Here is a 24807-nt window from a genome sequence, read left to right on the forward strand (position 1 = left end):
TCAGCATTTTGAATGGGACTTGTTATATGAATATTTTGCAGGCGATGCTGACCTGCCTTAGGGCCCTACTTGAAATTACGTCTACCAATGACAACTGCTCTCACTGTGATTCTCAGGGTTTGCTTCTTTATTTTTTGGCAAAAGCACAGACTAACCCACTTATTACAATGTTAATCGATCGCTGTAAAATAAAGAAATAATCGCATATGACCCACTCATTGCTGAAATGTTCACTTGTAGCTGTGGCACGCATGTTTGAACGTCACTGTTTTATTTTGATGGTTTAGACAGGAAGTGCTGTAGTGTGTCTGCCGTGTTTGACGGCCGGAGGAGGCAGAAAGGGAGGCAGAGTTGAACAGCGGCGAGGATAGGGAGGACGGTCGGCGGTACCGAGGGTCACAGGGATGTACAGTAAACACAGGCAGAAAAATGCCCAAATATCACCGGCAAAATGTGGACGTCTGCTCGTTTTTCTTTCTTTTCTATTGCTGAACTGCACACTGGAACGAGCCAGCGGAAACACTGGAGAACAAGGTAAAGAAAAGAGCGGACATGCTGCGAAACTTCTTCATCTGCGTCTACCAGTTGCGTGTTGAAGCACTAAAGCTCAATAGATAACCATGTATGACATGTTTAAAGTGTGACATTCAGTATAACGGATTTTTTTGTTGTTGAAACGGGTGATGTTTGGTGGGATAGCACTCCAACTTTTCTTAGAGTAATTAGCCGTTATACAAATAAGAGGGCTGTTACGCCAAATTCCATCAAGAAATCCGGCTGTTTAATGTCGCGTTGCTGTCAGACAAAGGCGCAAGACACACTTAGAACGACACATTTCCCGAATAGCATGGATTCATTCTTCGGATTGCCATAGACTGCATCCAAAACGCAAACCATACCCACAGAATAACACTGTGATAACTCTACTTTTTATCCCGGGTCTCTGGTTACTCCCTCAGCTACCGCCTCCTTAAACTAGTAGCTGGGGAATTAGGTGAAACTCTTCTAAAAGTTGACATGATTGAGTTGTGGCTTTCATGCCGAAGTTAACGGAAGGCGTTAGATGTTCTAAAAGCAAGGAGTCATGTGCTTTCTAATGCATTTATATTTCACTGTATCCAATGCAACATTAAAATGTAAGAATTTTCAAACGTGTTTCAGTGAACGTTTCTTGATCTGAGCGCGTATCGAAGCGAGTGGCTTTCTGTTAATCACATAACAAAGGTTTATTCTAGAAGTTTGTAGAACAACAAGGACAACTACAATACGTTAACAATCTATTTAGACTTAATGACTAATCAAGTAACATAGATATTCAAAATAGTTTTTTTCAGCCAAACAGCAGAATCAGCCCTGTCCTCTGTGCGTTGTCCATAAAAGGCAGCAGTTTAGAGAAATGCTGGAACACATCAGACCGGGACAGAGTAGCCCACATTTCAGCCAGTTATATCACAAAGTCTGAAACCATCACAATGTAAACTCCTGATAGGAATCTGTTGCTCACTGTTCAGTGAAATGACAATTAAACGTGAATCGAATGTATTTAGCACCTTCCCATCTTGCAGTCATGTGGACTGAACTACCCCATGGCAAAGTCAGACTCAAACAATACCCCCCATTCAAAAAAGATGTTCTGAGTTAATGTAGCCTAGTTAAGATCCATGTTTGTGTGTGTGTGTTTGGCTTCTCTACAAACTTTAACACACACGGCTGAGTTTTCAGTGAGAGAACACAAATCTATGAGTAAAACATCAAATAACATGAACACTTGTGCTGTCAGATACAATCTAACACAACAGCCAGCTGTGTAGTTCAGTGTCAGCACTTTAACCGTGGTCACTTTGTGTTGCACTCAACTGCTTTCTACTGTTTCACTTATGATACTGTACTGTAGGCATTAGCATCTATCGCTGATTTAATCCCTATAGGTAATAATAATAATAATAATCCTTATTTGTAGAGCACTTTTCAAAAACAAGTTACAAAGTGCTTTAACAAGTGTAAAGAATAATACAAAAAAAACAGGATAAGAGCATGAAAACATTGAAAAGACTAAAGTACAGATTAATATAAAATTAGTAAAATACAATCAAATAAAAGGGATAAAATAAAGTCAAAGTAATCAAAAGGTATGTGTTGTTAGTTTCATTAACTTAATTTGAGTAGGTACAGCCAAAGTAGCATATAAAGTGTAAACATGCATTAATTACCTGAAAATTGTTAGTAGTAGCAGTGTGAAAGCTCCTTGTGTCAGCTGTTAGTTTGAGCCCTGTGTCCTGTCTGCTTGATTACCTTGTGTCACCTGTTTGTGCCACCCTGACTGTTGATGGTATGTGTTTCTGGAAAAAAGAACACAAAATAAAGATAATCGGCCGATGTATCATTTATCAAAATTGGTACTGGTCTTAAAAATCCCATATCGGTCGGGCTGTACTTAACAAGGATTAAAAAATCGTTGAAGTAGAAGATTGGTAATAATTAGTGAATACAAATAGTAATTCTGTTAAAAATAGCAGAGTGATCAATATGACATGCCTATGTTCTACGGATGAAACTAATGCTGTGGAAAAGAACATAACGAAATAACGAAAGAACATATATTTTTTTGACCAGCTTTATTTGTTTTTGCTGGCCTGAAATAAATCCTTTTTATTTATTGTAATTTATAATTTCAATAGTGGCTGAGAATTTGGGGTATACTGAGGCATGATATTTCACAAAAACAAATAATGTGATAGTGAAGGTCCATCCATCCATCATCAACCGCTTATCCTGCGTACAGGGTCGCGGGGGGGCTGGAGCCAATCCCAGTTTACATCGGGCGAAAGGCGGGGTACACTCTGGACAGGTCGCCAGTCCATCGCAGGATATTAAAGATGACAGTACTAAATTAACAATGCAGTTATTCATTTTTTTGACAGCAACACATTTTTTGTTAATTTGTTTGTTGTTAACGAGTCCTATATGAGCGCAGACTATTAAGCAGTTAATTAGTGCTATTGTTATATTTTATATATATAATACCATAAGTCCCACACTTGTTTCCCACTGCTGGAAACTGGCAGCCTGTCCAACAGAAGAGGACTGTGCCACTTTTCTGCCTCCTCCCTTTATGTTTTACCATATTATTTTATTTTTTTCACTGATATTTTGTATCAGCATTTCCATTTGCAGCATGGTGTCAACCAGTAATGTGCCAGTTAATTGGCTGCAGCTTAAATCTGGCCAAAAACTCTCTAAATAGAACAGTGATAATTGGCTGTTCCTCTGTTCCAACTGCCTACATAAAAATACCCTCCAAAGAAACAATATGGACATCAGGAAAGTAGTTATTGTGTGCCATTAAAACTGGGAGCTAATTTGCAGCAGTCAGCAGAACCACAGTCATCAACCATCACATCATCCATCTGCTATCAACGGTTCATTTTTAAACTAAACCACTGATCATCTGACAACACTGTCACAGTGAACACCTTAGTGCTGTCACAGTGTCTCACTTCAGTTGTCAGCAACATGGCAACATGTAATAACTACACAGCATATTAATAAGAATAATACAGAATTTTTGAGGCAGATGCTGATATTGATAGATGAGAATTAAGGTACAGTGTGTAAGATTTGGTCAGAATTTCAGTTTAAAACATTCCAGCTCGACTTGCCTCGACTCACCTGTTTTGGTTTTCCATCTGGGAAAATTTGTGCCTGCTACCTGAGGTTTCAAGCGAGCTGAGGCGATACTAAAATGTGATGTGACAACACTGCAGACCACTGATTGGTCAGAGAGAATTGTAACAGAATGTTCTATATTTTACAATTTTCGTACGTTATTTCATCTCTAAATCCACTTCTGAGAAGTTTTGAGGCAAGAAATCAACTGTGTAGATCTAGAAGTACTGGTAGATTTCCGAAAATTGTTGGCGGATTGAAAATATGCGTAAACATTTTTAGAGTTGAGGAAGTACGCAAGTGGCGGCGGGGGAAGCTCGCACCAACCGAGACGGGAGTAGCTCATGTTGAACATTGACACTCCCATCCCGTGTCTCTTTCCTCTCCTCTGGGTCGATCACCGCTCCCACAATGGGGCCTAGTCCACTTGATCTGGTTGGGTGGATTGTCTGAAGGTCTGCTGCTCTTTAATCCAAACCCCATCTTCCTTATCCGATGACTATTTCTGTCATAAGTAATACGTGTTTCAGCAATAAAGCTGAAATAAAGAAAAACAAAAATGTAGGCCGCAGCATCTGCATGCGCAGCCGTCGCCATCGTCAACATCTCCTGATCCAATTGAACAATGATGGCATATCTCATTAAATCAAAGTCCAACAGACATCATTCAGTGGTGTTTCAGCAATAAAGCCCAAAAAAATAACACATTAAAACAAAAGTGTAGCAAAGTTTGAGGGAGGTACTGGCATCTACAAGTGCAATAATATGTTGTTTTCAGCCCATTCATCTGCATGGTGTTTTAGGTTGAGTTCTCGAGTTCCAGTGTCACTTCCATGAGATCATTAAGTGTTGAATATAGTTGTACAGTCCTTTGAGCTTTGCAGAGTCCATATATGCATCTAGTTCACTGATAAAGACACGGAAGAATGGTTTAGAATGGGGGGGGGTGCGGTTTTAGTGGGCATGTTTTTACTATTTTTAGTAACTTAGCGGTTTCTTATTTCACCATTTTAATTATACTTCATTCTAAATCTTAAGTATCACTCACATTGAATTCGCCTCCTTCATTTCTCTTCCCACTCACAGACCTAACGTCTCCGCTGCAAACACCTCAGAGTTCCCCGCTTCTTCTGTCGTTTTTCCCTTACCAGTACCAGCTCGACTCGGTTTGGCCGTGCTCCGTCTTCCATTGCAGATAGTACCCAGAGATAGCGCCCCTCAATCTAGCTGGTCGTCATAGCGACGCCACACACAACTGCTGCCACGTAATGTTCAATGCGACACACACACACACACACACACACACCTGTCTCTTGATTTAAGTTAAAATATTTGAACATTACTCAGAATGTAAAGAAAAGTGAGTAGAGTCGAGCTGTTACCGAGCAGTGGAAAACCTGCTTTACCGTCTCTCTGTCCCTGTGTGTCCGCTTCGGTGACTTTCTCCATCAGTAACTTTTCCTCCCGTGATTCCGTTCACAGCAGTAGCTGAGCTGCACGTTGAGGAGAGGTGTTGACGACGCAGGCTTTCAAAACAAAACCAACGTGGTAGCTAACGAATAACAGATGACGGGTGTGTTCACAGTGGCGACCTGTCCAGGGTGTACCCCGCCTTTCGCCCGATGTCAGCTGGGATTGGATGGAAGGATGGATGGTGTGTTCACAGTTACTTTACCTGGTCCGCTCATGTAAAATATCCACAGTGTCGCGACTTGTAACGTGATCACTGTTTCTCTGATAAATGCTACAGTGTGTCGCCTAACCTGGGCGGCCCGCCGAAGTAAAGTGTATGTGTGGGAAACACTGAATGAACCGTGCTTTTCTTTTTACAAGCCAGGGGTGCGTTTCCCAAAAGCATGGTTGCTAACTACGGCAGCAGCTTCCTTGGTTGGAACTATGCAGTTGCGACGCAACAGTTTCCCAAAACCTTAGTTCGAACTACGGAGGTAACTAAGTTGGTAACTTACATGGTACGAACCATCGTTAAGCGACGCAGGTGTTCCCAAAACCAGAGTTCTGACGAACGTTCTTAACTGTCGTTAAGTTGCATAGTTGGACCTACAGCTCCTGACCTGTGGTTCACAGTGACTACGTCACAGATAGCAGAAAATGCAGGTCTTAGGAGGAGGATGAAATGTGTTTTAAGCAGGGAATGTTAGATAATCCTGCTGTACAAACATATTTAAGGTGAAGATATTTTTAAAAAGTTCTTTTATATTTGTATTTGTCGGGTCATGTGTAGGGCTGCATTATTTCAGTACTAAGTAGCCTATCTGTAGAGTAGACCATCTACAAACAGCAGGTGTTTTTCTCACAGATTACCCATCTGTTCACAATAACTTGATTTAATATTAGTCACCAGTTCAAAGGTTAAAGGACAAAACGGAGATTTCCAGGCCTCTGAGGAAGATGGGTGTTCTCTAGTCTTCATTACAAACAGAAATATAAAAAGAGACAGCATAAAATTCATGAAAGTACTGTCGTTGCCATTATAACAGATGGATAAAGATAAATAGAGAACTCACGGGAGTTGAACCCGTGTCTGTCTCAATAGGTAACGATCTCAAGCCCGGCCTCTTATCGCTGAGATATTCTCAACACCTTCAAATTGTTTGCGACCAAGGGATTCATAATAGAGTTAAAGTATTGAAATGAAGATACTTGCAGATTAAACCTGTTTTACTAAATGTCTTGGAATCACTAATAGTTCTTAATTTTTTCTTCTAAAATTTTGCTATTGCGCCCTGCGATGGACTGGCGACCTGTCCAGGGTGTACCCCGCCTTTCGCCCAATGTCAGCTGGGATTGGCTCCAGCCCCCCGCGACCCTGTACGCAGGATAAGCGGTTGATGATGGATGGATGGATGGATTTTGCTATTGCTATACAAATGTTATAGCCCATATGTAGGCTAAATAAAATGATTAGGGTATATATTATTTATATTGTTGATTGTTTTAACACTATTGTTGATATTCTTGTTATTGCCGGTACGACTATGGTATGAAAAGACTAAATAATAAGTTAGCATAATAATGTCACTTAATATCAGCCACTGACATATTTAGACAGAATATCACAACGTTTTGTCAGTTTCCTGCTGTGAAAGTCAGACGAACAAATACTGGAAACATGTTAGTTCGAACTACGTTGGTTCAAACTAAGTTAGTTCAAACCACGGGGATACCAACAAGGTACGACAGTTTTGGGAAACGGTCGTACTTCAGGTGTTGGTTAGTTTAACGATGCATTGTACCAAGATAGTTCAATGCTACCTTTCATGGTTGTTCGGGAAACGCACCCCAAGTCTTTAACAGTGTTGACCAGCACTGCGTCTCCCTCCATCTTGTGAGCAGACGGCTGCGTGCAGACGCAGAGGGAGGGGCGGGGCTGCGCGGTGAGGGAGGGAGAGAGAGAGAGAGAGAGAGAGAGAGAGAGAAGCAAACGCTGGCAGGACTTTACGGAAACATGAATTAACTCAACATCAAAATATATCAGTATAAACAGTATTGTCTAATTTCATATCTCTTTTGAAATATACATGATATACCGCCCAGCCCTACCTGTATGTTAGAAATAATTTAGAAATGCCATTACTTAGTTTATCCTCCAGAGAATAATACATGTAACAACATTTCTATTTAATATGGTAGGGAATAGTGATACTATGTCAGATGTTGTGTTTACAGCTTGTAATTAATTCAGCTTGCAGTATAATTAAATACAAGCTGAGTCCAACATTTCTGCTCGACAAACTGACTGTAGTCAGTCATGCAGATCAGGAGTTACAGTTTTTGTATTCTAGGCCTTTACATGGATAAACCTGTACTGATAGCTGAGAGGAGTGAGTCAAGGACTCTTCAGTCATCACAATTCAGTTTTGTTCCCTCTATCATAGGCTTTAGATAATGCATTTTAAAATCTGATATTATCAAGCAGATCTGTGACCCTTTCACAGAAACTGAGCCACTAAAATTCCAACTTCTCCATTTCTTATTGTCAATACACCGCTTCTTTGTGCATGTAGTGATTTAGTGAAACACTACTCATGCCTCGCCCACAAATGTAACCGACTGACGCATTCTTTCTAAATGTTTTACTCCAGTGTTTCTTGCCTCAAGGTAAATGCAGTACATTTCAGTGGGCAGTATGTTTTACCTTAGCAGAATTGACAAGACTTTTATTTCACTCTGAGTGTTTATTTTGGCCCACTTAGACAAATGTGTAGGTGGATGTTGCATTGTACACACATCTTAGTTGAGTTCAGATACATTTGAAAAATTTTAGATTGCTAGATTGCAGACTGTCAAACATTTAGATCAGGTGGCTCAATTAAAGGTCATAACCTAATGTAAGGACTTTTCAGTTAGGTGGTTGATCATACGCTCAGCTGATCTCATGACATCATTACCTGATGTTACATCATACCCTGTTTGCATATTTAAGCCATATAACTGCACAGCGCACTATTTTGCACGGATGCTTATTACTGTCGCACAATGCGCCTATGCTGTGGGCATCATGGGATGATGTGATTTGATGGCACGGATTGAAAAGTGGAAGAGGTGAGAGAAAATGGCGAGGGACGCCATTGAAAAAGACAGAAAGTGTCCAAAGTATGGGATCATTTTAAGCCAAAAGAAAACAACCGCTCTGCACAGTGTGTCTGCTGTAAAACAGAACTAACCTAACAGCACGACTGTAATGCTTCAAAATTGGAAAGCACCCGGTCTACGCATCGGGAGCGAGTCCACGTAGAGGACCCGACACAAGTTAACGGAAATGTTAGCATTTAACGTAAATCATGATTGCTATTTGAGATGACGGCTAGCAAAGCTAAGCCATAATTCTTGTAAATGTATGAATGTGCATTTGTTGTTATTGTTCTCTGACTGGTTAGTCCGGGAGTTTGGGTTGTAACATTATAGTGATATGAGTTACACAGCTGATCCTGGTACCAGGGTGTGCCAAGCAAAAGTATTTCTTATACAATTACCCAATAATTCAATAAATTAATCTGTAGAATACTTGATGACTAAAAAAGTTGTGAGCTGTAGTCCTAGTTGTGACATCATGGCCTGATGTCATGACATCATTCCATTAGGGCTTAAATATTAAAATTTTTAATATTTGCTTACTAATATAGTGAGAGAAGTTAAATTTAAAGTCATTCTACCCAGTAAAATCTTTCTTTTAAAGAAATAAATTGAATATTGATACTGAGTGTTCATTCTGTAAAGCTGCAGAGGAAAATGATTCCCATTTATTTTGGAACTGTTGTCACGCTGAGAAATTCTGGTCAGACATGTTGGAGTTCATTCAAACTCATTTCACTCTGGATATTTTGTTTCGTTTTATGGATGTTTTCTTTGGCGTTTTTGATTTCAGGGAGGATAAAAAGGCCTATATTTCATAACAAATCTGTTATTCTTACTTGCCAAGTACAATATCCACAAATGTAAATTCACTGGTTCTAAACCATTCTTCCGTGTCTTTATCAGTGAACTAGATGCATATATGGACTCTGCAAAGCTCAAAGGACTGTACAACTATATTCAACACTTATGATCTCATGGAAGTGACACTGGAACTCGAGAACTCAACCTAAAACTAACCTGGACTTTTTCGTCAGAAAGCATAATGAATGTTAAATTATTTTTGTACCCCTGGACAATGAAATGTTGTCTTTATATGTTGTATGTATATGATAATGTTCTCAATAAAGTCAATAAAAAATAAATAAAAAATAAAGTGGATACATTTATACACTCCTATACTGAAATAAAATGGCGGACAATAAATGTAGCGCACTATATTTTAAATAGGTAGTGATTAGTTGGCTGAGTAATGGTCTGCCTCATACAATTCCCTGATGTCAGCTATAGTCACTTGTGTAGGTTTGCACATCTGTGTGAGTTCTTAGTGTGCTGCTCAAAGGATTGTTACCTAACTCCATGTTGCTTCCTGTTGTTAACATGCTCTGTAGTCTGCATCCTTCCTGATTACTCTCCTTGTCAGTTTTCTCACACTCTCTTAGACATGTCATCAAAAGGTTAAAAAAGCTGAACTCCTAATGCACTTTTGCTCTGCCGGGATTCAATTAAACCTTGTGCTCAGCAGTTTCCTCTACAATATCTGCCTGCAGCACGGCCCATTTGCTGGGCACTGAGAGCAGTCTGCCCAGGGCCTGTGCTCCATATGCTTTTGCGATGCAAGGCCTGTTCTCTGAGCCCACGGGAATCTGTTTGGAATCATTTGAGAGCTCTTGAAAGAGTGGGCTGTTATTTCCGGGAGGGGGGGTGGGGAGTGGGGGGTGAGGAGCAGGGACTGCCTGCGCAGTCGGCAGAACTGTTGTGGCTCGACCTCCAAACAGGCAAAGTTTCATTAGTGAAACGTTCCTCGACAATGCCCGGCTCACCTTTTCACACCACCTCATTTTCGAACAGCAAACACCAAGCCGGTCAGACCCTTGAAGAATATTTTGGTTGAAATGTAACAAGATTGCATGGCTGTTATTTGTAACACCCACAGAAATACTGTGCAAGGTCCTTTCTGGTCTGCTGTGTGGGCTTCTTTTAGTCATTATTCATATCCCAAGTGTAATGTTTATGCTTATTGTGGGTCTGTGGTGTGTAGGTGAAGGGCTGCCAGAGAGCGGTGTTTCTGAGTGCTTCCTGTTACGTCTAATGCTACCAGTCTCCATGCCAGGATGGAGTGTAATGTAGGTCTACATCATGTGAAGTTTGTAACCCCTTTTATGATGAAGTGAGAAAAAGTCCCTCTACCGACAGATAACTAAGCTACTAGATCTAGTGTACATTTCTCCAAATGTTTGTACACTGAATATCACATATCTTTCATAATGTTTCTAAAGAGTTACTTCTAGTTTTATGAGTTACTAAATTATATGTGCAGTAAATGTAGGTTTGGTCAAATTTGCTTTCATACCACTAAGAGTGGCAGAAACTGCACCTTTGGCAGTCATTGCTGCATCAAGTCTTCTTGGCTATGACAAGACAAGCTTTGCACACCTGGATTTGGGGATTATCTGCCATTCTCCTCTGCAGATCCTCTCATGCTCTGTCAGGTTGGATGGGGGCCGTTGGCGGACAGCTGTTTTCTGGCCTGTCCAGAGATGTTTGTAGGTTCAAGTCTGGGCTCTGGCTGGGCATCTCAAGGACATTCACAGTGTTGTCCCTAAGCTACTCCTGCCTTGTCTGGGCTGCTAAAATGAACCTTTAGCCCTGTCTGAGGTCCCGAGTATTCTGGTACAGGTTTTCATCAAGGATTTCTCAGTACTTTGCTCCATTCAGCTTCCTGTCCACCCTGACCAGTCCCACGGCATGATGCTTCCACCACCATGCTTCATGGTTAGGATGGTATTGCACAGGTGATGAGCAGTTCCTAGTTTCCTGCAGACATGATGCTCAGAAATGAGGCTAAACTTTTCAATGTTGGTTTTTCTCAGACCAGATCTTGTTTCTCACAGTCTGAGGGGGCTTTCACACCTACCTCGTTGGGTCCGGATTTAGGACTTTTCAGTTTGCAGGTGTCAAACCTTCCCCCGGACCACAGTCCGGACCAAACAGATGCAATTTGGTCCGACGAAAAGAGGTACTCTCTGTCCGGATCAAACTGGAACCATGGTACGGTTCGTTTCTGGTGTGAAAGCTTTTTTTGGATGGTTCGGACTTTAGACTATCTAACTTTTTGCAAACTCCATCCATCATCTGGGCTTTCATGTGTCTTTCACTGAGGAGAGGCTTCTGTCTGGCCACTCTGCCATAAAGCCCAGATTGGTGGAATGGTTGTCCTTCTGGAAGTTTCTCCTATTTCCACACAGGATCTCTGGAGCAGCCAGAGTGACTATTGGGTTCTTGGTCACCTCTTTTACCAAGGCCATTCTCCCTTGATTGCTCAGTTTGGCTGGACGCCTGGCTTTAGGAAGAGTCCTGGTTGTCCTTCATCTTCCACTTCTTCTAGAATTATGCTGGCTAACCTTCAGCAGAATTTTTTTCAAGGTTTATTTATTCATCAGACAACACGGGGTTCTACAACAAATGTGAGCTGTAGTCTCTTCATGCTACACTCAAAACCCCCAAAACAATAACAGAAAAGTACTGGTGGACTGCAGAAGGTGAATTGAGGAGTCCCTCAGCCTGAGGAAAGGCAGCGGATACTCCTGTAACTCTTTCCTGATACCCCTATTGAGTCTGCTTAATGATCCGATTCTTTATTGGTACTACTATCGATACTTTACTACGATCTGCACGATAACGTTGTTATATATTGACATGACATGTCACTAGTGATAAAACCTAATATGGAAGTGTGCATGATGTATGTATGTATGTATGTATGTATGTATGTATGTATTCACTGCCTGGAAGTAATGTTACCTGGTAGAAGGAGGAGCAGCTGGTTTGTCTCAGCTAGCAGCTGGGTTTACAACAATGTGCCAGATTTTAAGACTAACGTTACAGAACAGTCTATGCTCTAGCTTGATTTTAACATTTGGCTAACTGCCAAGCTAACGTTGTATAAAACAAACAGGATGACAGACTGAGGACAGAGATGATTAAATTAACCCTTTCTACATGTTTACCTTACACACAGGTGTGTTGATATAGTAATGTATTTTCACTCACAAAGGTTTTATTACACGTAGCCTGCTTACAGTAAGGAGCGTAGCTTAGGGTGACCAGACGTCCTCATTTTCCGAGGACAGTCCCCGGTTTTGATGGCCTGTCCCCGTCTGGACCGGCCCCCGGAAATCTGATTGTGTTAATCATAGATTGTATAAGGTGTTAAAAGACCTGAAATCAGATTTTACGAGGCCAGAAAGTCTGGACAGCAGAGCATACAGGTGTCGTGTGGAAAAGTGATTGTTCGCCGAAAACTGATTGCCGTCTGTGGGAGCGTGCGCAGCATGTAACGTTATCGGACTGTATCTTTATGTGGACAGCTGCTTTTATCTGGATCATGCCATACTGTTCATGGATCAAACAGACATAATGTCTAAATAAACACCACTTTATGTCCGTGGCAATAGCAAAGGTATGTTGGGAAACTTTAACGGTTCTTTTAAGAGAATAATTACAATTGTCACAAAATCACAAAAAGTGTTTGCAGTATATAATGTAATCAGGTCTGACATTTAGGCTACGTGATTATAGGCAATAATAGAAGCCTGTTGTTGCGTATGGATTATGTGTTTGGTAGGCCTATGTCTAAGACTGTAGCCTATAATTAACATGACTTACTGCTGAGTTATATATAAAATAAAGACATGATCTATTTTGCAATTATCCTTAAGATTCTACATTATTTTACTTGCTGTGTACCAACCAATCCAGTCTTTTTTATCTGTTTAAATACCTTTAAATGGCCCAAACAACACATAAAATGACATGATTTCATTTAGAAGAGACAGCTTATAAAACCAAAATCGTCGTATAGTAACATTATATTTTTTAATGACATACTGACCAGCAAACCAAAAATGTCCCCGGCTTTCATTTCAGAAATCTGGTTACCTTAGCGTCGCTGTCGTCAACTCGAGTATTTTGGAGCTAACTTAACTACACAGTCTCCACTGCGACGGCGCAGCCTCTGGCTCTGTTGGGCGCTGTGTGTGTGTGTGTGTGTGTGTGTGTGTGTGTGTGTGTGTGTGTGTGTGTGTGTGTGTGTGAGCCAACAGAGAGCAGCAGAGGCTGCAGCCTGATGATGTACAGTCCCGGGCCTGGTTTAAAGAGGTGGTATTCTGCTTTTTGGCTTTTCCCCTCTCCTTTATTGAGTTATCTCTTTTTTGTGCATGTAATAGGTTTGCAAAGTGAAAAAGCCCAAAGGGAGTTCCCATCTCCCACAGAAAACTCTGCTCTAAACTGAAAACAGGTTGTTTGTAGTTCAGCCCTTCACTTCCTTTACTTGTGACGTCACAATGAAAACGCGTCATAAAGCTTGCCAAGCGACTAGCGGGGTCAGGCACGCCCTCAAACCAAGCTAGTCTGAGCGGAGGCCGACTCGCCTTTGTTTGGTTTTACATTGTAGAAATGTTGTACCTGTTCCTGCTTCCAGGTACTTTTTTTCGTATCGCCTCACCTTCATCGAGGTTCCAAGCGAGCTGAGGGATACTAACATGTAACGTGAAAACACGACAGACTGTTGATTGGTCAGAGAGAATATTCACTTTTCACTGCATCATCACTGTGTGCGCCAGACAGAGGCCAGCAACAGAAAGTTTTATATCTTACAGTTTTTCTTATGGAGAAGTTTTGAGGTGAGAAATCAGCTGTGTAGATTTCGAATATTGACAGTTATACGAGAAGTGATGGTGGAACAAAAATGTGCTTGAATATTTTCGGAGTTGAGGAGCTCCGCAAGTGGCTGCGGGGGAAGCCTGCTGTGACCCGCGGGAGGAGCGTGTGAGGCCGGCCAGCCGCCCGCTCACAGAGCACTCTGCTCCCGCCGTCACACAGACCGCTGCAGCAACAACGGCAGAGGAAAACACAGCTGGAAGGTTTTCATACCGCTTATCTGTCTTTACATTCTGAGGAATGTTGAAACGTTTTAACTTAAAAAAGAGAAAGCTGTGTGGATCGCTGGTGTGTGTGTCGCATTGAACATCGCGGCAGTTGTGTGTGGCGTCGCTATGACAACAAGCTACGTACTATCTCTGGGTACTATCTGCAGTGGAAAACGGAGCAGGGCCGAGTAGAGTCGAGTCTATCGATTTGCGCTATCGTAGCATTTTTCGGCAAGGCAGCAGAGATCGTCAGAACACCGGCAACAGTTCAACGTTTAGTCCTGATGGTAAGATGTGCAACAATGATGTTGTGTGGTTGTGGACTTGTGAGTAACTTAACTAATACCATCTGCTAGGTTACAGTCGCAGTATGAAGCGGCTTTGATTTGGATCACACTACCTTGTTTCTTACGACCTGCTCTTCTCCTCTGCTTCTGATTGGTTAGTAATCCTTACCTGGGAACTGCACATGTGCAACTCCCAACAAAGATTTTGTACAAGTAAGATGCATCACTCTGTAGCTCAAGAGAGAAAAATATGGTGTTTTGTTTTTAAAATTAAACCATGTAAACCTGTTCTGGTACAACCCCTAATTAAGATTTTGAACCTGAAAATGAGCAGAATACCACCTCTTTAATACAGTGTTTTTGTGCCATCATTAAAAACATTGCTTCACGTTAAATCAGATTTGACTCTCAAGGCATAGAGTTACATTAGCGGACCTGCTAGTCTTGATATCAGTATTGATAACCTCGGACCTTATTGATTTTCAGGTTTTGAGGAATTTTGGAACAGTATCCTTTTAACACCGGGTATGGATCCCCATGCCTACATGCCAGTTTGTGATGTTTCCAGTAGGGATGGGCATTTCAAGCAAAATAATTTGCAGACTGCCAGCTTTACCTGTGAAACCTTTTATATAGGCAGGTATGTGCCATTCTGAATCATGTCCAACCAATTAAATTTACTGCAGGTGGACACTAATCAAGGTGTAGAAACAACAAGATAACTTTTATTAATTGTAAAATGCTTTCTTTAGTAGGATCCTCTTGTAAAATAGTCAGCGTGTCTGCGTCTTCTAACGTAATACCAGATAGCCTGTCTTTCTATGTATTTCTCTGCATTTGGACCGGTTACTGGTCATGGGTGATTAAGCTGAAAACCGGCCTATTCCGGTCCCTTATCACAATTATCATGTTATGCCATGTACAGTGGGGAGAACAAGTATTTGATACACTGCTGATTTTGCAGCTTTTCCTACTAACAAAGCATGTAGAGGTCTGTAATTTTTAGCATAGGTACACTTCAACTGTGAGACAGAATCTAAAACAAAAATCCAGAAAATCACATTGTATGATTTTTTTATTTGCATTTTATTGCGTGACATAAGTATTTGATCACCTACCAACCAGTAAGAATTCCGGCTCTCACAGACCTGTTCTTCTTTAAAAAGCCCTCTGTTCTCCACTCATTACCTGTATAAAAGACACCTGTCCACACACTCAATCAAACAGACCCCAACCTCTCCACAATGGCAGAGACCAGAGAGCTGTGTAAGGACATCAGGGATAAAATTGTAGACCTGCACAAGGCTGGGATGGCCTACAGGACAATAGGCAAGCAGCTTGGTGGGAAGGCAACAACTGTTGGCACAATTATTAGAAAATGGAAAAAGTTCAAGATGACGGTCAATCTCCTTCTGTCTGGGGCTCCATTCAAGATCTCACCTCGTGGGGCATCTGTGATCATGAGGAAGGTGAGGGATCAGCCCAGAACTACACGGCAGGACCTGGTCAATGACCTGAAGAGAGCTGGGACCACAGTCTCAAAGAAAACTATTAGTAACACATTACGCCGTCATGGATTAAAATCCGGCAGCGCACGCAAGGTCCCCCTGCTCAAGCCAGCGCATGTCCAAGCCCATCTGAAGTTTGCCAATGACCATCTGGATGATCCAGAGGAGGAATGGGAGAAGGTCATGTGGTCTGAGACAAAAATAGAGCTTTATGGCCTAAACTCCACTCCCCGTGTTTGGAGGAAGAGGAAGGATGAGTACAACCCCAAGAACACCATCCCAACCGTGAAGCATGGAGGTGGAAACGTCATTCTTTGGGGATGCTTTTCTGCAAAGGGGACAGGACGTATTGAGAGGAGGATGGATGGGGCCATGTATCGCGAGATCTTGGCCAACAACCTCCTGCCCTCAGTAAGAGCATTGAAGATGGGTCGTGGCTGGATCTTCCAGCATGATGACCCGAAACACACAGCCAGGGCAAGTAAGGAGTAGCTCCGTAAGAAGCATCTCAAGGTCCTGGAGTGGCCTAACCAGTCTCCAGACCTGAACCCAATAGAAAATCTTTGGAGGAAGCTGAAAGTCCGTATTGCCCAGCGACAGCCCTGAAACCTGAAGGATCTGGAGAAGGTCTGTATGGAGGAGTGGGCCAAAATCCCTGCTGCATTGTGTGCAAACCTGGTCAAGAACTACAGGAAACGTATGATCTCTGTAATTGCAAACAAAGGTTTCTGTACCAAATATTAAGTTCTGCTTTTCTGATGTATCAAATACTTGTGTCCTGCAATAAAATGCAAATTATTTAAAAAAAATACGATTTTCTGGATTTATTGTTTTAGATTCTGTCTCACAGTTGAAGTGTACCTATGATAAAAATTACAGACCTCTACATGCTTTGTAAGTAGGAAAACCTGCAAAATCAGCAGTGTATCAAATACTTGTTCTCCCCACTGTGTGTTTAAAAGCCACCAACAAAATAATAAATAAACATTACTTTTAGATTTTGACAGAAAAATCTTGAATCAAGGTTCGCAGGATGCAAACTTGTTGTAGACTTTGTGACATATATCTTCTTCTTCTTTTAGTATTGTCTGTATTTTTGTAGCTAAAGGAAGTCGTGGCACATCCAATTATTTAATACATTCCAGTGTTTTGCCCTACGAGTTTTTTCAGTAGGGGTGTTTGACCCCTGTGTCATGGAGCGGGTGTGTTACGGATACATGGTGACTTCCTGTTTAGGCTCATCACCTCCTCCGTACCTCTTCAACATTTTTAAAGCTAAAGTTACTACCTCCTGATGGAGCTTTCTTCAGTTATGCTAAAATCAGATATTGGGCGATGAAAACATTGTTATGACCCCGGCTCTCAGGCCACAACAAAGAAGGCGGAGGCAACTCTGGTTTAACAAAGATCGTCTTTGGATGCAGGACGCAAACTTGTTGTAGACTTTGTGACTGTATGGACGGAGTCAGATATTCTGAAAAATAAAAAAAGATATGTTTAGTCAGGCTTTGTAAACAAGGAGGAACGCTGCCCACATGAGAGCAGCCTCTTTCAGACCAACTTGTTACTGTGTGCTCAGCAGCATGTGGAGACTGTAATGTCGTAACCAATTTGATACAGGACAATTTACAATACATGGATTGCAACAATTCATTCATTGTGAATTTCCCCCATAAATGCACATACATTTCAGTATTTCTATATTGCATGATGTATCAAATGAATTGATTTTGACCCATCAAGAGGTGGTAACTTTAGTGGTAAAAATGTCAAAGAGGAACGGAGAATGTAATGGGCATAAACAGGCATTAATTTATGCGCCGCATCTGTGACAGCCCCCCCTGAAAATAAATCCTAGGGGAAACACTGTATATTGTTATTGCACCATTGGTTTACGCCTTGGTGTCCTACATTTTGGGCGCAAAAATAAATTTGTATTTATCAAGGTCAAAGTGGCCTTACCCAAAAAATGACTTAATTCCAGGCCTGCCTTGTACCATCACCCTACCTACCATCTGTTCTGTTTTACCATCATTTTTCTCCCAAACCTACGTCGCCTCCCTGCTGCATGGTTATAAATGTGTACAAAACTCAACTCAAGTCTTCCTTCCTCCTCTGTAAAAAAAAAAAATAAAAATCCCTATTTCACTGAAACTGCCTCAAACCCCTTGTACATTTGTAACTGACTTTGTTTGATCACAGACATAATGTGAGCAACATACAGTAGACTTTATAATTCAAATGAATTATATGAATTTCTTATGATGAAATCACAGACAGAGACATAGTGCACTCTTTTGTACCAGTGAATGTGAGTGCCTTGCTCTTTGGAATAGTTAAGCAGGTATTTTAAATGAGAATGGTGCTTTGGTAAAACAGCCATAACACAATCGTACAGCAGCATAAACTGGAAACATTGCTTATGCACGTTGATAGCATAAGTGATGTATGCTATTCAGGGAACTATTGATTTATATGGTGCTTTTACAGTTTGGTGTGGGCTGCATTGGTGTAATGGAGCCATAAGAAGTAGATACACTGACTGTGTTCCTGCCCAAATCCATAGAGTGGGACAATGGAAGTCTCTGTCAAAATAGTGAAACTAAAGACATAAAGAGCTGCCATGTGAAAGAGTGATAATAATGAGTGCTTACAGTAGAATGAAAAGCAGTGGAGATTATCAATTCTTAACATGCTCTAACCTTCATTTAAAGGAAGTCAAAGTTGGGACAGGTCATAGGCTACATATTTTGGAAGTTTGTTCCAGCTCTGTGGTGCAAAGTAACCAAATGCTGTTTGGAGTTGTTTGAACTCGAGGAGCAGTTAGCAGATGGCTACCTGGTTACCTTTCTGTCTTTGCATCAAAGACACTTTTAGGGGTGGCAGTAGTTCAGTCCATAAGTATTAGGCTGGGAACTGGAGGGTTGCTGGTTCAAATCCTGCTCGGACCAGAGTTGTGGAGCATGGACTGGTAGCTGGAGAGGTGCCTGTTCACCTCCTGGGCCTCCTGAAGGAGGCCTTGAGCAAGCTCCTGAACCCTCAACTGCTCAGACATCTCTCCGTGTGTTGCTATGGGTTGTGTGTGCACGTGCATGAGGGGGATTAAATAAAGTATATCTTCTTCTTCTTTTAGTATTGTCTGCATTTTTGTAGCTAAAGGAAGTCCGGGCACATCCAATTATTTAATACATTCCAGTGTTTTGCCCTACGAGTTTTTTCAGTAGGGGTGTTTGACCCCTGTGTCATGGAGCGGGTGTGTTACGGATACATGGTGACTTCCTGTTTAGGCTCATCACCTCCTCCGTACCTCTTCAACATTTTTAAAGCTAAAGTTACTACCTCCTGATGGAGCTTTCTTCAGTTATGCTAAAATCAGATATTGGGCGATGAAAACATTGTTATGACCCCGGCTCTCAGGCCACAACAAAGAAGGCGGAGGCAACTCTGGTTTAACAAAGATTAACATAAATTTATTTAAAACAACAGAAAACAAAAGAACGTGGCAAAGCGGTGTGGAAGGTGCAAGCACTGACACTGGCGTCTGGGCGGGCAGACCTAAATAGGTTGGGCTCACTGGCCAGGTGCTCCCAATCTCCTTAATTGCCTACAGGGAGAAACACACAGCACACAGTACAGAGGCCCAACACTAAGGCCTCTCTGGACCGTCACACCATGAATGTGAAATATGTTGAAATTTTTGCCAGATTTCCATTTTTTTCTGAATTCTTTCTGAATTCTGTGTTTTACAATTTAAGCACATTTTGTCATCAGAAAGAGTGTGAATATATGAGTGAAATGATAAGTCGAATGAAAGAATCAGTTTTCAGTGGCAGAGTGCAGAAACAGAAAAAACAAGGATTTGGACCCAGACACAGAACACCAGGCACACAAGTTCAGTCTTATTGATGAATTTAACAATTAGGTAACAGGTGAACAGGCTTACGTAGTGTGGAAGCAGGAAAGTCAAAACACAGGTGAGCAGTCCAGAATGTGGGCACAGAACAAAGACGACAGGCATGAACACTCAATAAGAGACAAAGATGAACTAAAAACAGACAATGGGAAGACACTCACTTTAATACAGAAGAGGGAGGTGTTTGAACCACAGGTGGAACACATTAACATGATTAATGTGATGGCAGCCAGTAAATGATTACGTTAAACGACTACCACAACTTTGGCAAGCAAACAAACGCTCATTTATCTTTTCATAACATCTAGTGAACGAAAGTTGGACCTAACCTTCTGTAGGTCATAGCTAAAGCAAGAAGCAAGCTAACGTTAGATGGCCAGTGCTGAGCTAAACATGTTTACTAACCTCAGGTTACTAACTTATTTTGCATTTGTTGCTTCTTTTGTTTGGGTCTTGTTGTGTGAAGTTTTAAAGCCAAATTTTATGATGAATGGCTCAGCAGCTGCCGGTGTGTTTGTTGTCCTCTTTCACGTGTGGCCGTGCGCAGCAGAGACCAAGAGAGAGTAGTTAGAGTAGTTTACACAACAAAGTTATGAAAGACTTGGACGGTTACTGATTGGACTGGGGAGTTAGATGATTGGCTCTCGCTGTGACTTTTGTCATTCTACCACCCCCTTGGCTCACAATTCAGAAGACCGAGATAACAAAAATGAGTCCTTTTTACTTTGATGAGGCTTTCGGCTGCATTAGAAGTGTCTTCAATGCCAAGTGAAAAGGAAGCGGCAACATTGGCGTGCAGTTGTGAATACATTTGAACGAGCATCCCAGAGTGTTCAGTCTCAGTTTGGGTAAAATAGACACTCCTCCCCATCTCTCCATCTGACTGTGCAGCCCTCCTACAAACTTTCTACCACCATCCTCAGTTTCACAAAAAGTCCCCAAAGTGGGTTAAAGCAAAAAAAAAAAACCAAATCCAAACATTATTCATTCACATTCGATCTGGCACTGGATGGCAGGGAAAGCGTACGCTGTGCCATCTCAGTTCTCTGTAGTTCCACACTGTGCATTAACCCCAGGGGAACAAAGAAGAAGAAGAAAAAGGAGGAATTCTGCACTTGAGTAGGACTGGGCATGCATGATATGAAACAGTAAAACCGCAGCATTGCAGACAGGCCAGGGCTGTCATTATGGGCTGCATTTGTTGTTAGAAACAGCACAAGGATAGTTGGTAATAGGCCAAACAGAGGTGGGTTTGAATCCGATAACACAAAGCAGCTGATTGCACCCCTCCAATGAAATTGCCCACTTTATCTCTTCCCGTTTTTGTCTCCCTAGAGAGCCCCTCCCCCACTCTCTTTACCAAGTGAATCCACACAGTCATTTCTCAAAAAGATAAAGTATTTGCTGTGTATTATTCCTCCTTTCTCTGTCCACCCCTCTTCCACGTTCTTTCCCCTTTATCTTTCAGCCGCTGGAGTAGCTGTCAGATATGGATCACGCCTCTCATTGTTCTCCCCCAGCACCCTGCAGTGATAGCTCGCCGGGCGAGTGCCGGGTGTGAGCGTGAATCCTCTGGCTTTCTCTCTTGCTGTCGGCTGAGAGTCCCTCAGGGTCCGCAGAGAAAAAGAGAGTAAATAAATAAGATGAGTGTGTGAGGTGTGTACATGAGTCATGGAGAAGGACAGTTAGTACTTCAATGACTAAACAAAGAGAGTGTGTAAAGCAAGGACAGAGTGTTTGGACAGGATGAGTTCATACTTAATGTGATTTTTGAAAGTGAGAGAAGACACTGACTGTATGAATGATATTATTTAGACTACACCTGCCAGTGGGCTATATTCTGTACTAGTTTTTATATATAGTACAGCATGGTGGTACAGTAGTGTGGTTCTAGTGATTGCAGTGTTAGTTGGTCTGTTGGTCCAGAGTGAATTATCCCAACAACTGTTGCAGGCATCCATGGTCCCAGGATGATGACTTTGGAGATTCCCTGACTCTAGCACCACCAGCATGATGACATTGTTGGTTAGAATGAAATTTCTTGACAACTTTTGGATGGATTTCCAGGGAACAGGCATTCATGTCCCCCCTCAGGATAACCTGTGAGGAATGGATTTTGGCCAGCACCTTCTCACAAGTAGCTTAAACACAGTAATCATTCTGCTTGCTCCATCTTCAGACAAAAAAACAACAACGTAGCAAAGCCCACACCTGTCCTAACACTTTTTGTTGCACGTCACTGTGGGTGACCACCATGGATCTATTATAAGAACAGGAGCCTGAACTCAAAGATGGCGTCCAGACACTTGATATCTTTTGTATCATGGTAACTGTATTTGTTTTGTAAATTCAATGAAGAAATGGTTAAAATAACTTTACAGTACTTCATCGCGTTTGATTATTTTCTTCTTTTATTTGGAACTCCTATACGAACAAAAACAGCACCTCCTGCTCTGTATCTGGAATTTCACTCTCGTCCTCCATGTTTTCTTGCCACTCACTTCTTCTGTAGCTGTTGGCTAACCAGCTTAGAGGTGCATTACCGACACCGACTGTCAGGTATGAACGTGGTAAACAGTCCCGCTGCCTAAATCATGTTACATTGTCATGTCAGCCCATTTCATGCTTCCTACTACTAGAAGTTACAGGTAAGAATCAGTACTGTCAAGGGCCAGTCAGTCAGCACAAATCAAGAAGGTAAATATTTTCCTCAGGGATCTGGCTTAGGAACCTTCTCAAACTTATGCTAGTTATGATAATTATATTTACTCTGCTATTGATGAACAATATAGTCTTATTTTCTAAAACACAGAACACATGCTTGTTCATTTGTCCCTAGCAGTAAGCATTAGCTTGTGGCTGTAACTGAACTGTTTTTTGCCTATTTACAGCAATCTCAATTCAATTTGGGCCTTTTGAAATGTAAATGTCTACCTAAGTCTGCCTAATGTTGTGTTTGATAATCATTGTCTATTAAGCTCCCATCTAACATAGAAAGCCTGGATGCAACCGATTTTGTGCTTAGAATTAGGGATACTCATGTGGACAAATCCCATAGAATAAATGGCAGGCGAAACGCCAGCCAGGAAAAAAAACAACTTAAAAGCGATGTGAAAGTATTTGTATAGAAATAATGGCTTTTTTTTCTCAGAGCATTTCACTCTTGTGAAGTTGTTAGAAGTGTCCCAATTTTGTCATGGGTCACTGAGGTGTCTAATCCACTGTAGGTGGAGAAAATGAGTCATAACCCCCGCAGCAATTAAAGGTGGATTCCACAATGTAGTATCAAGAAAGACATGCTGTGACTGTCTTTGCAGCAGGGACGTCTCTGCTGTCCCTACACTTCATTTTATATATGCTATTGCTGCTGTTCTCCTGTGTTCTATTCTAATTACCTATCATCTCTTCTCTGTAAATCATTTTGTTATCTATAAGATGTTTTCTGCTGCTGCAATTACCCACTTTGCTCACGGGGTGTTTAAATAAATCTAATTTACATGAATTAACATTTTTCCACCATTGAACAAAAAACTCTGTATGCTTATGTCGTATACTCCAGTGTAGAGATGACAGAAATACCTTGTGCCTACTTAAGCAGACAAAAGACAAAAGACATTATCCCAAAGCATTCATAATTGAAAGTTATTTTGGTGTATTTATTTAGCGGTCATGTCATGTTTTCCACTGTCTTCCTAAAATTGTAAAAAGCCATTGAAAACAAATTAAAATAGCATACAGAAAAGAAATGCCTCATAATAAACAAAGACCACGCCGTGTCCTATTATCTCAATTACGGGCTTCCATTGAATTAGTATTATTTTTTATTTAGAATTTTATTTATGGCAGGGACATATTACATGATGCAGAAGAAGAATGTGTTGTGATCCAGAAGGATGTCTTAACTGAAATCTTCAACTGAATGCCTTTTCACGTGATTTACGCGCCTAGTAATTCATTTTCAATGAGAGGCAAGCATGTAGGAAGGGAGGCGCGGGCATTCTCACGGGTGGAGTGACAAGCGGACACGTTCGCTTGGGATAATGGTGTTTTCAGACCGGAAGTGAAACTCTGCCTGCAGAGTCGCTTGGCCCCACGGGGTCGCCTACGATCCACATGTGAACAGACAGACAGACTTTACAAAGACATGTAAAATTTGTGGCGTGCTTTACGTTTCTGAAAGTGAATATTTAGAATTAGTGATAATGCATCACTTCCAAACTCAAAGGGAGAAATATGACGGAGCGCTGACCATGCTGTTTGTTGGACAGGTGATCACGAGGAAGTGTAGTGCAGAATCGTCAAGTAAGATGGAGGAGAGGTTGGTGTAGCTCATAGGCTCATAATGATGACTGAAAACCAACTTCTACCTCAGTTCACTTGTCGGTTTTAGAGCTGAATGGGTGTGAAATAGCAAAGACATTCCCTCTAATCAGTGACACTCTTTCTTTAATGAAGTCCAGTGTGGATTACATCATGTTGTACAATTTGTCAGAGCCCTCTAGTTTTGTCAGTGTTTTGACTTTAACTGGTTTCTGAGCCTGCTCCACGATAAATGTGGATTTTAAATAAATAATAATAAAGTGGGCCGCTGCTCTTTAGGGAGCTGAGCTTCACCTCTTTACCCTCTTCCATCATGAGATTTTCAGTTTACGGAGCTACCAACTTGTAGAAGAGCTGAAAAACTCTCTGTATGGAGTATAACACCTTCTTAAACATAAATTGATTTCCAGGCGTTTCAGAAGACACGCTGAACTGCCTCTCTCAAACTTTGTCCAACTCATCCTTCTCGTTCTGCCTCACAGTGGCTGAAGAGGTCAGAATATAGTGAAGCTTTGAAGCTTCAGGGCGCTCTGTAGCCTCCGCATTTCCACACACACATATAAAACTATCCAGCAGTACTAACATAGCTG

At 41.5% G+C, this 24807-nt stretch overlaps 1 protein-coding gene across 1 annotated transcript in view; it reads left to right on the forward strand.

The window, feature by feature from the left end:
- The first annotated feature begins 341 nt into the window (after positions 1–341).
- Positions 342–24807, forward strand: part of adam19a (ADAM metallopeptidase domain 19a) — a 210938-nt gene continuing 186472 nt past the window's right edge. Inside the window, exon 1 of the mRNA XM_038731082.1 lies at positions 342–534. Coding sequence (XP_038587010.1) covers positions 405–534 — 130 coding nt within the window. The 5' untranslated portion in view covers positions 342–404. The remainder of the gene's footprint in view (positions 535–24807) is intronic.

This window comes from Micropterus salmoides, unplaced genomic scaffold (genome assembly GCF_014851395.1).
Source record: "Micropterus salmoides isolate LMB-PRFRI ecotype aquatic unplaced genomic scaffold, ASM1485139v1 Ms_hic_scaffold_2, whole genome shotgun sequence".
NCBI lineage: Eukaryota > Metazoa > Chordata > Actinopteri > Centrarchiformes > Centrarchidae > Micropterus > Micropterus salmoides.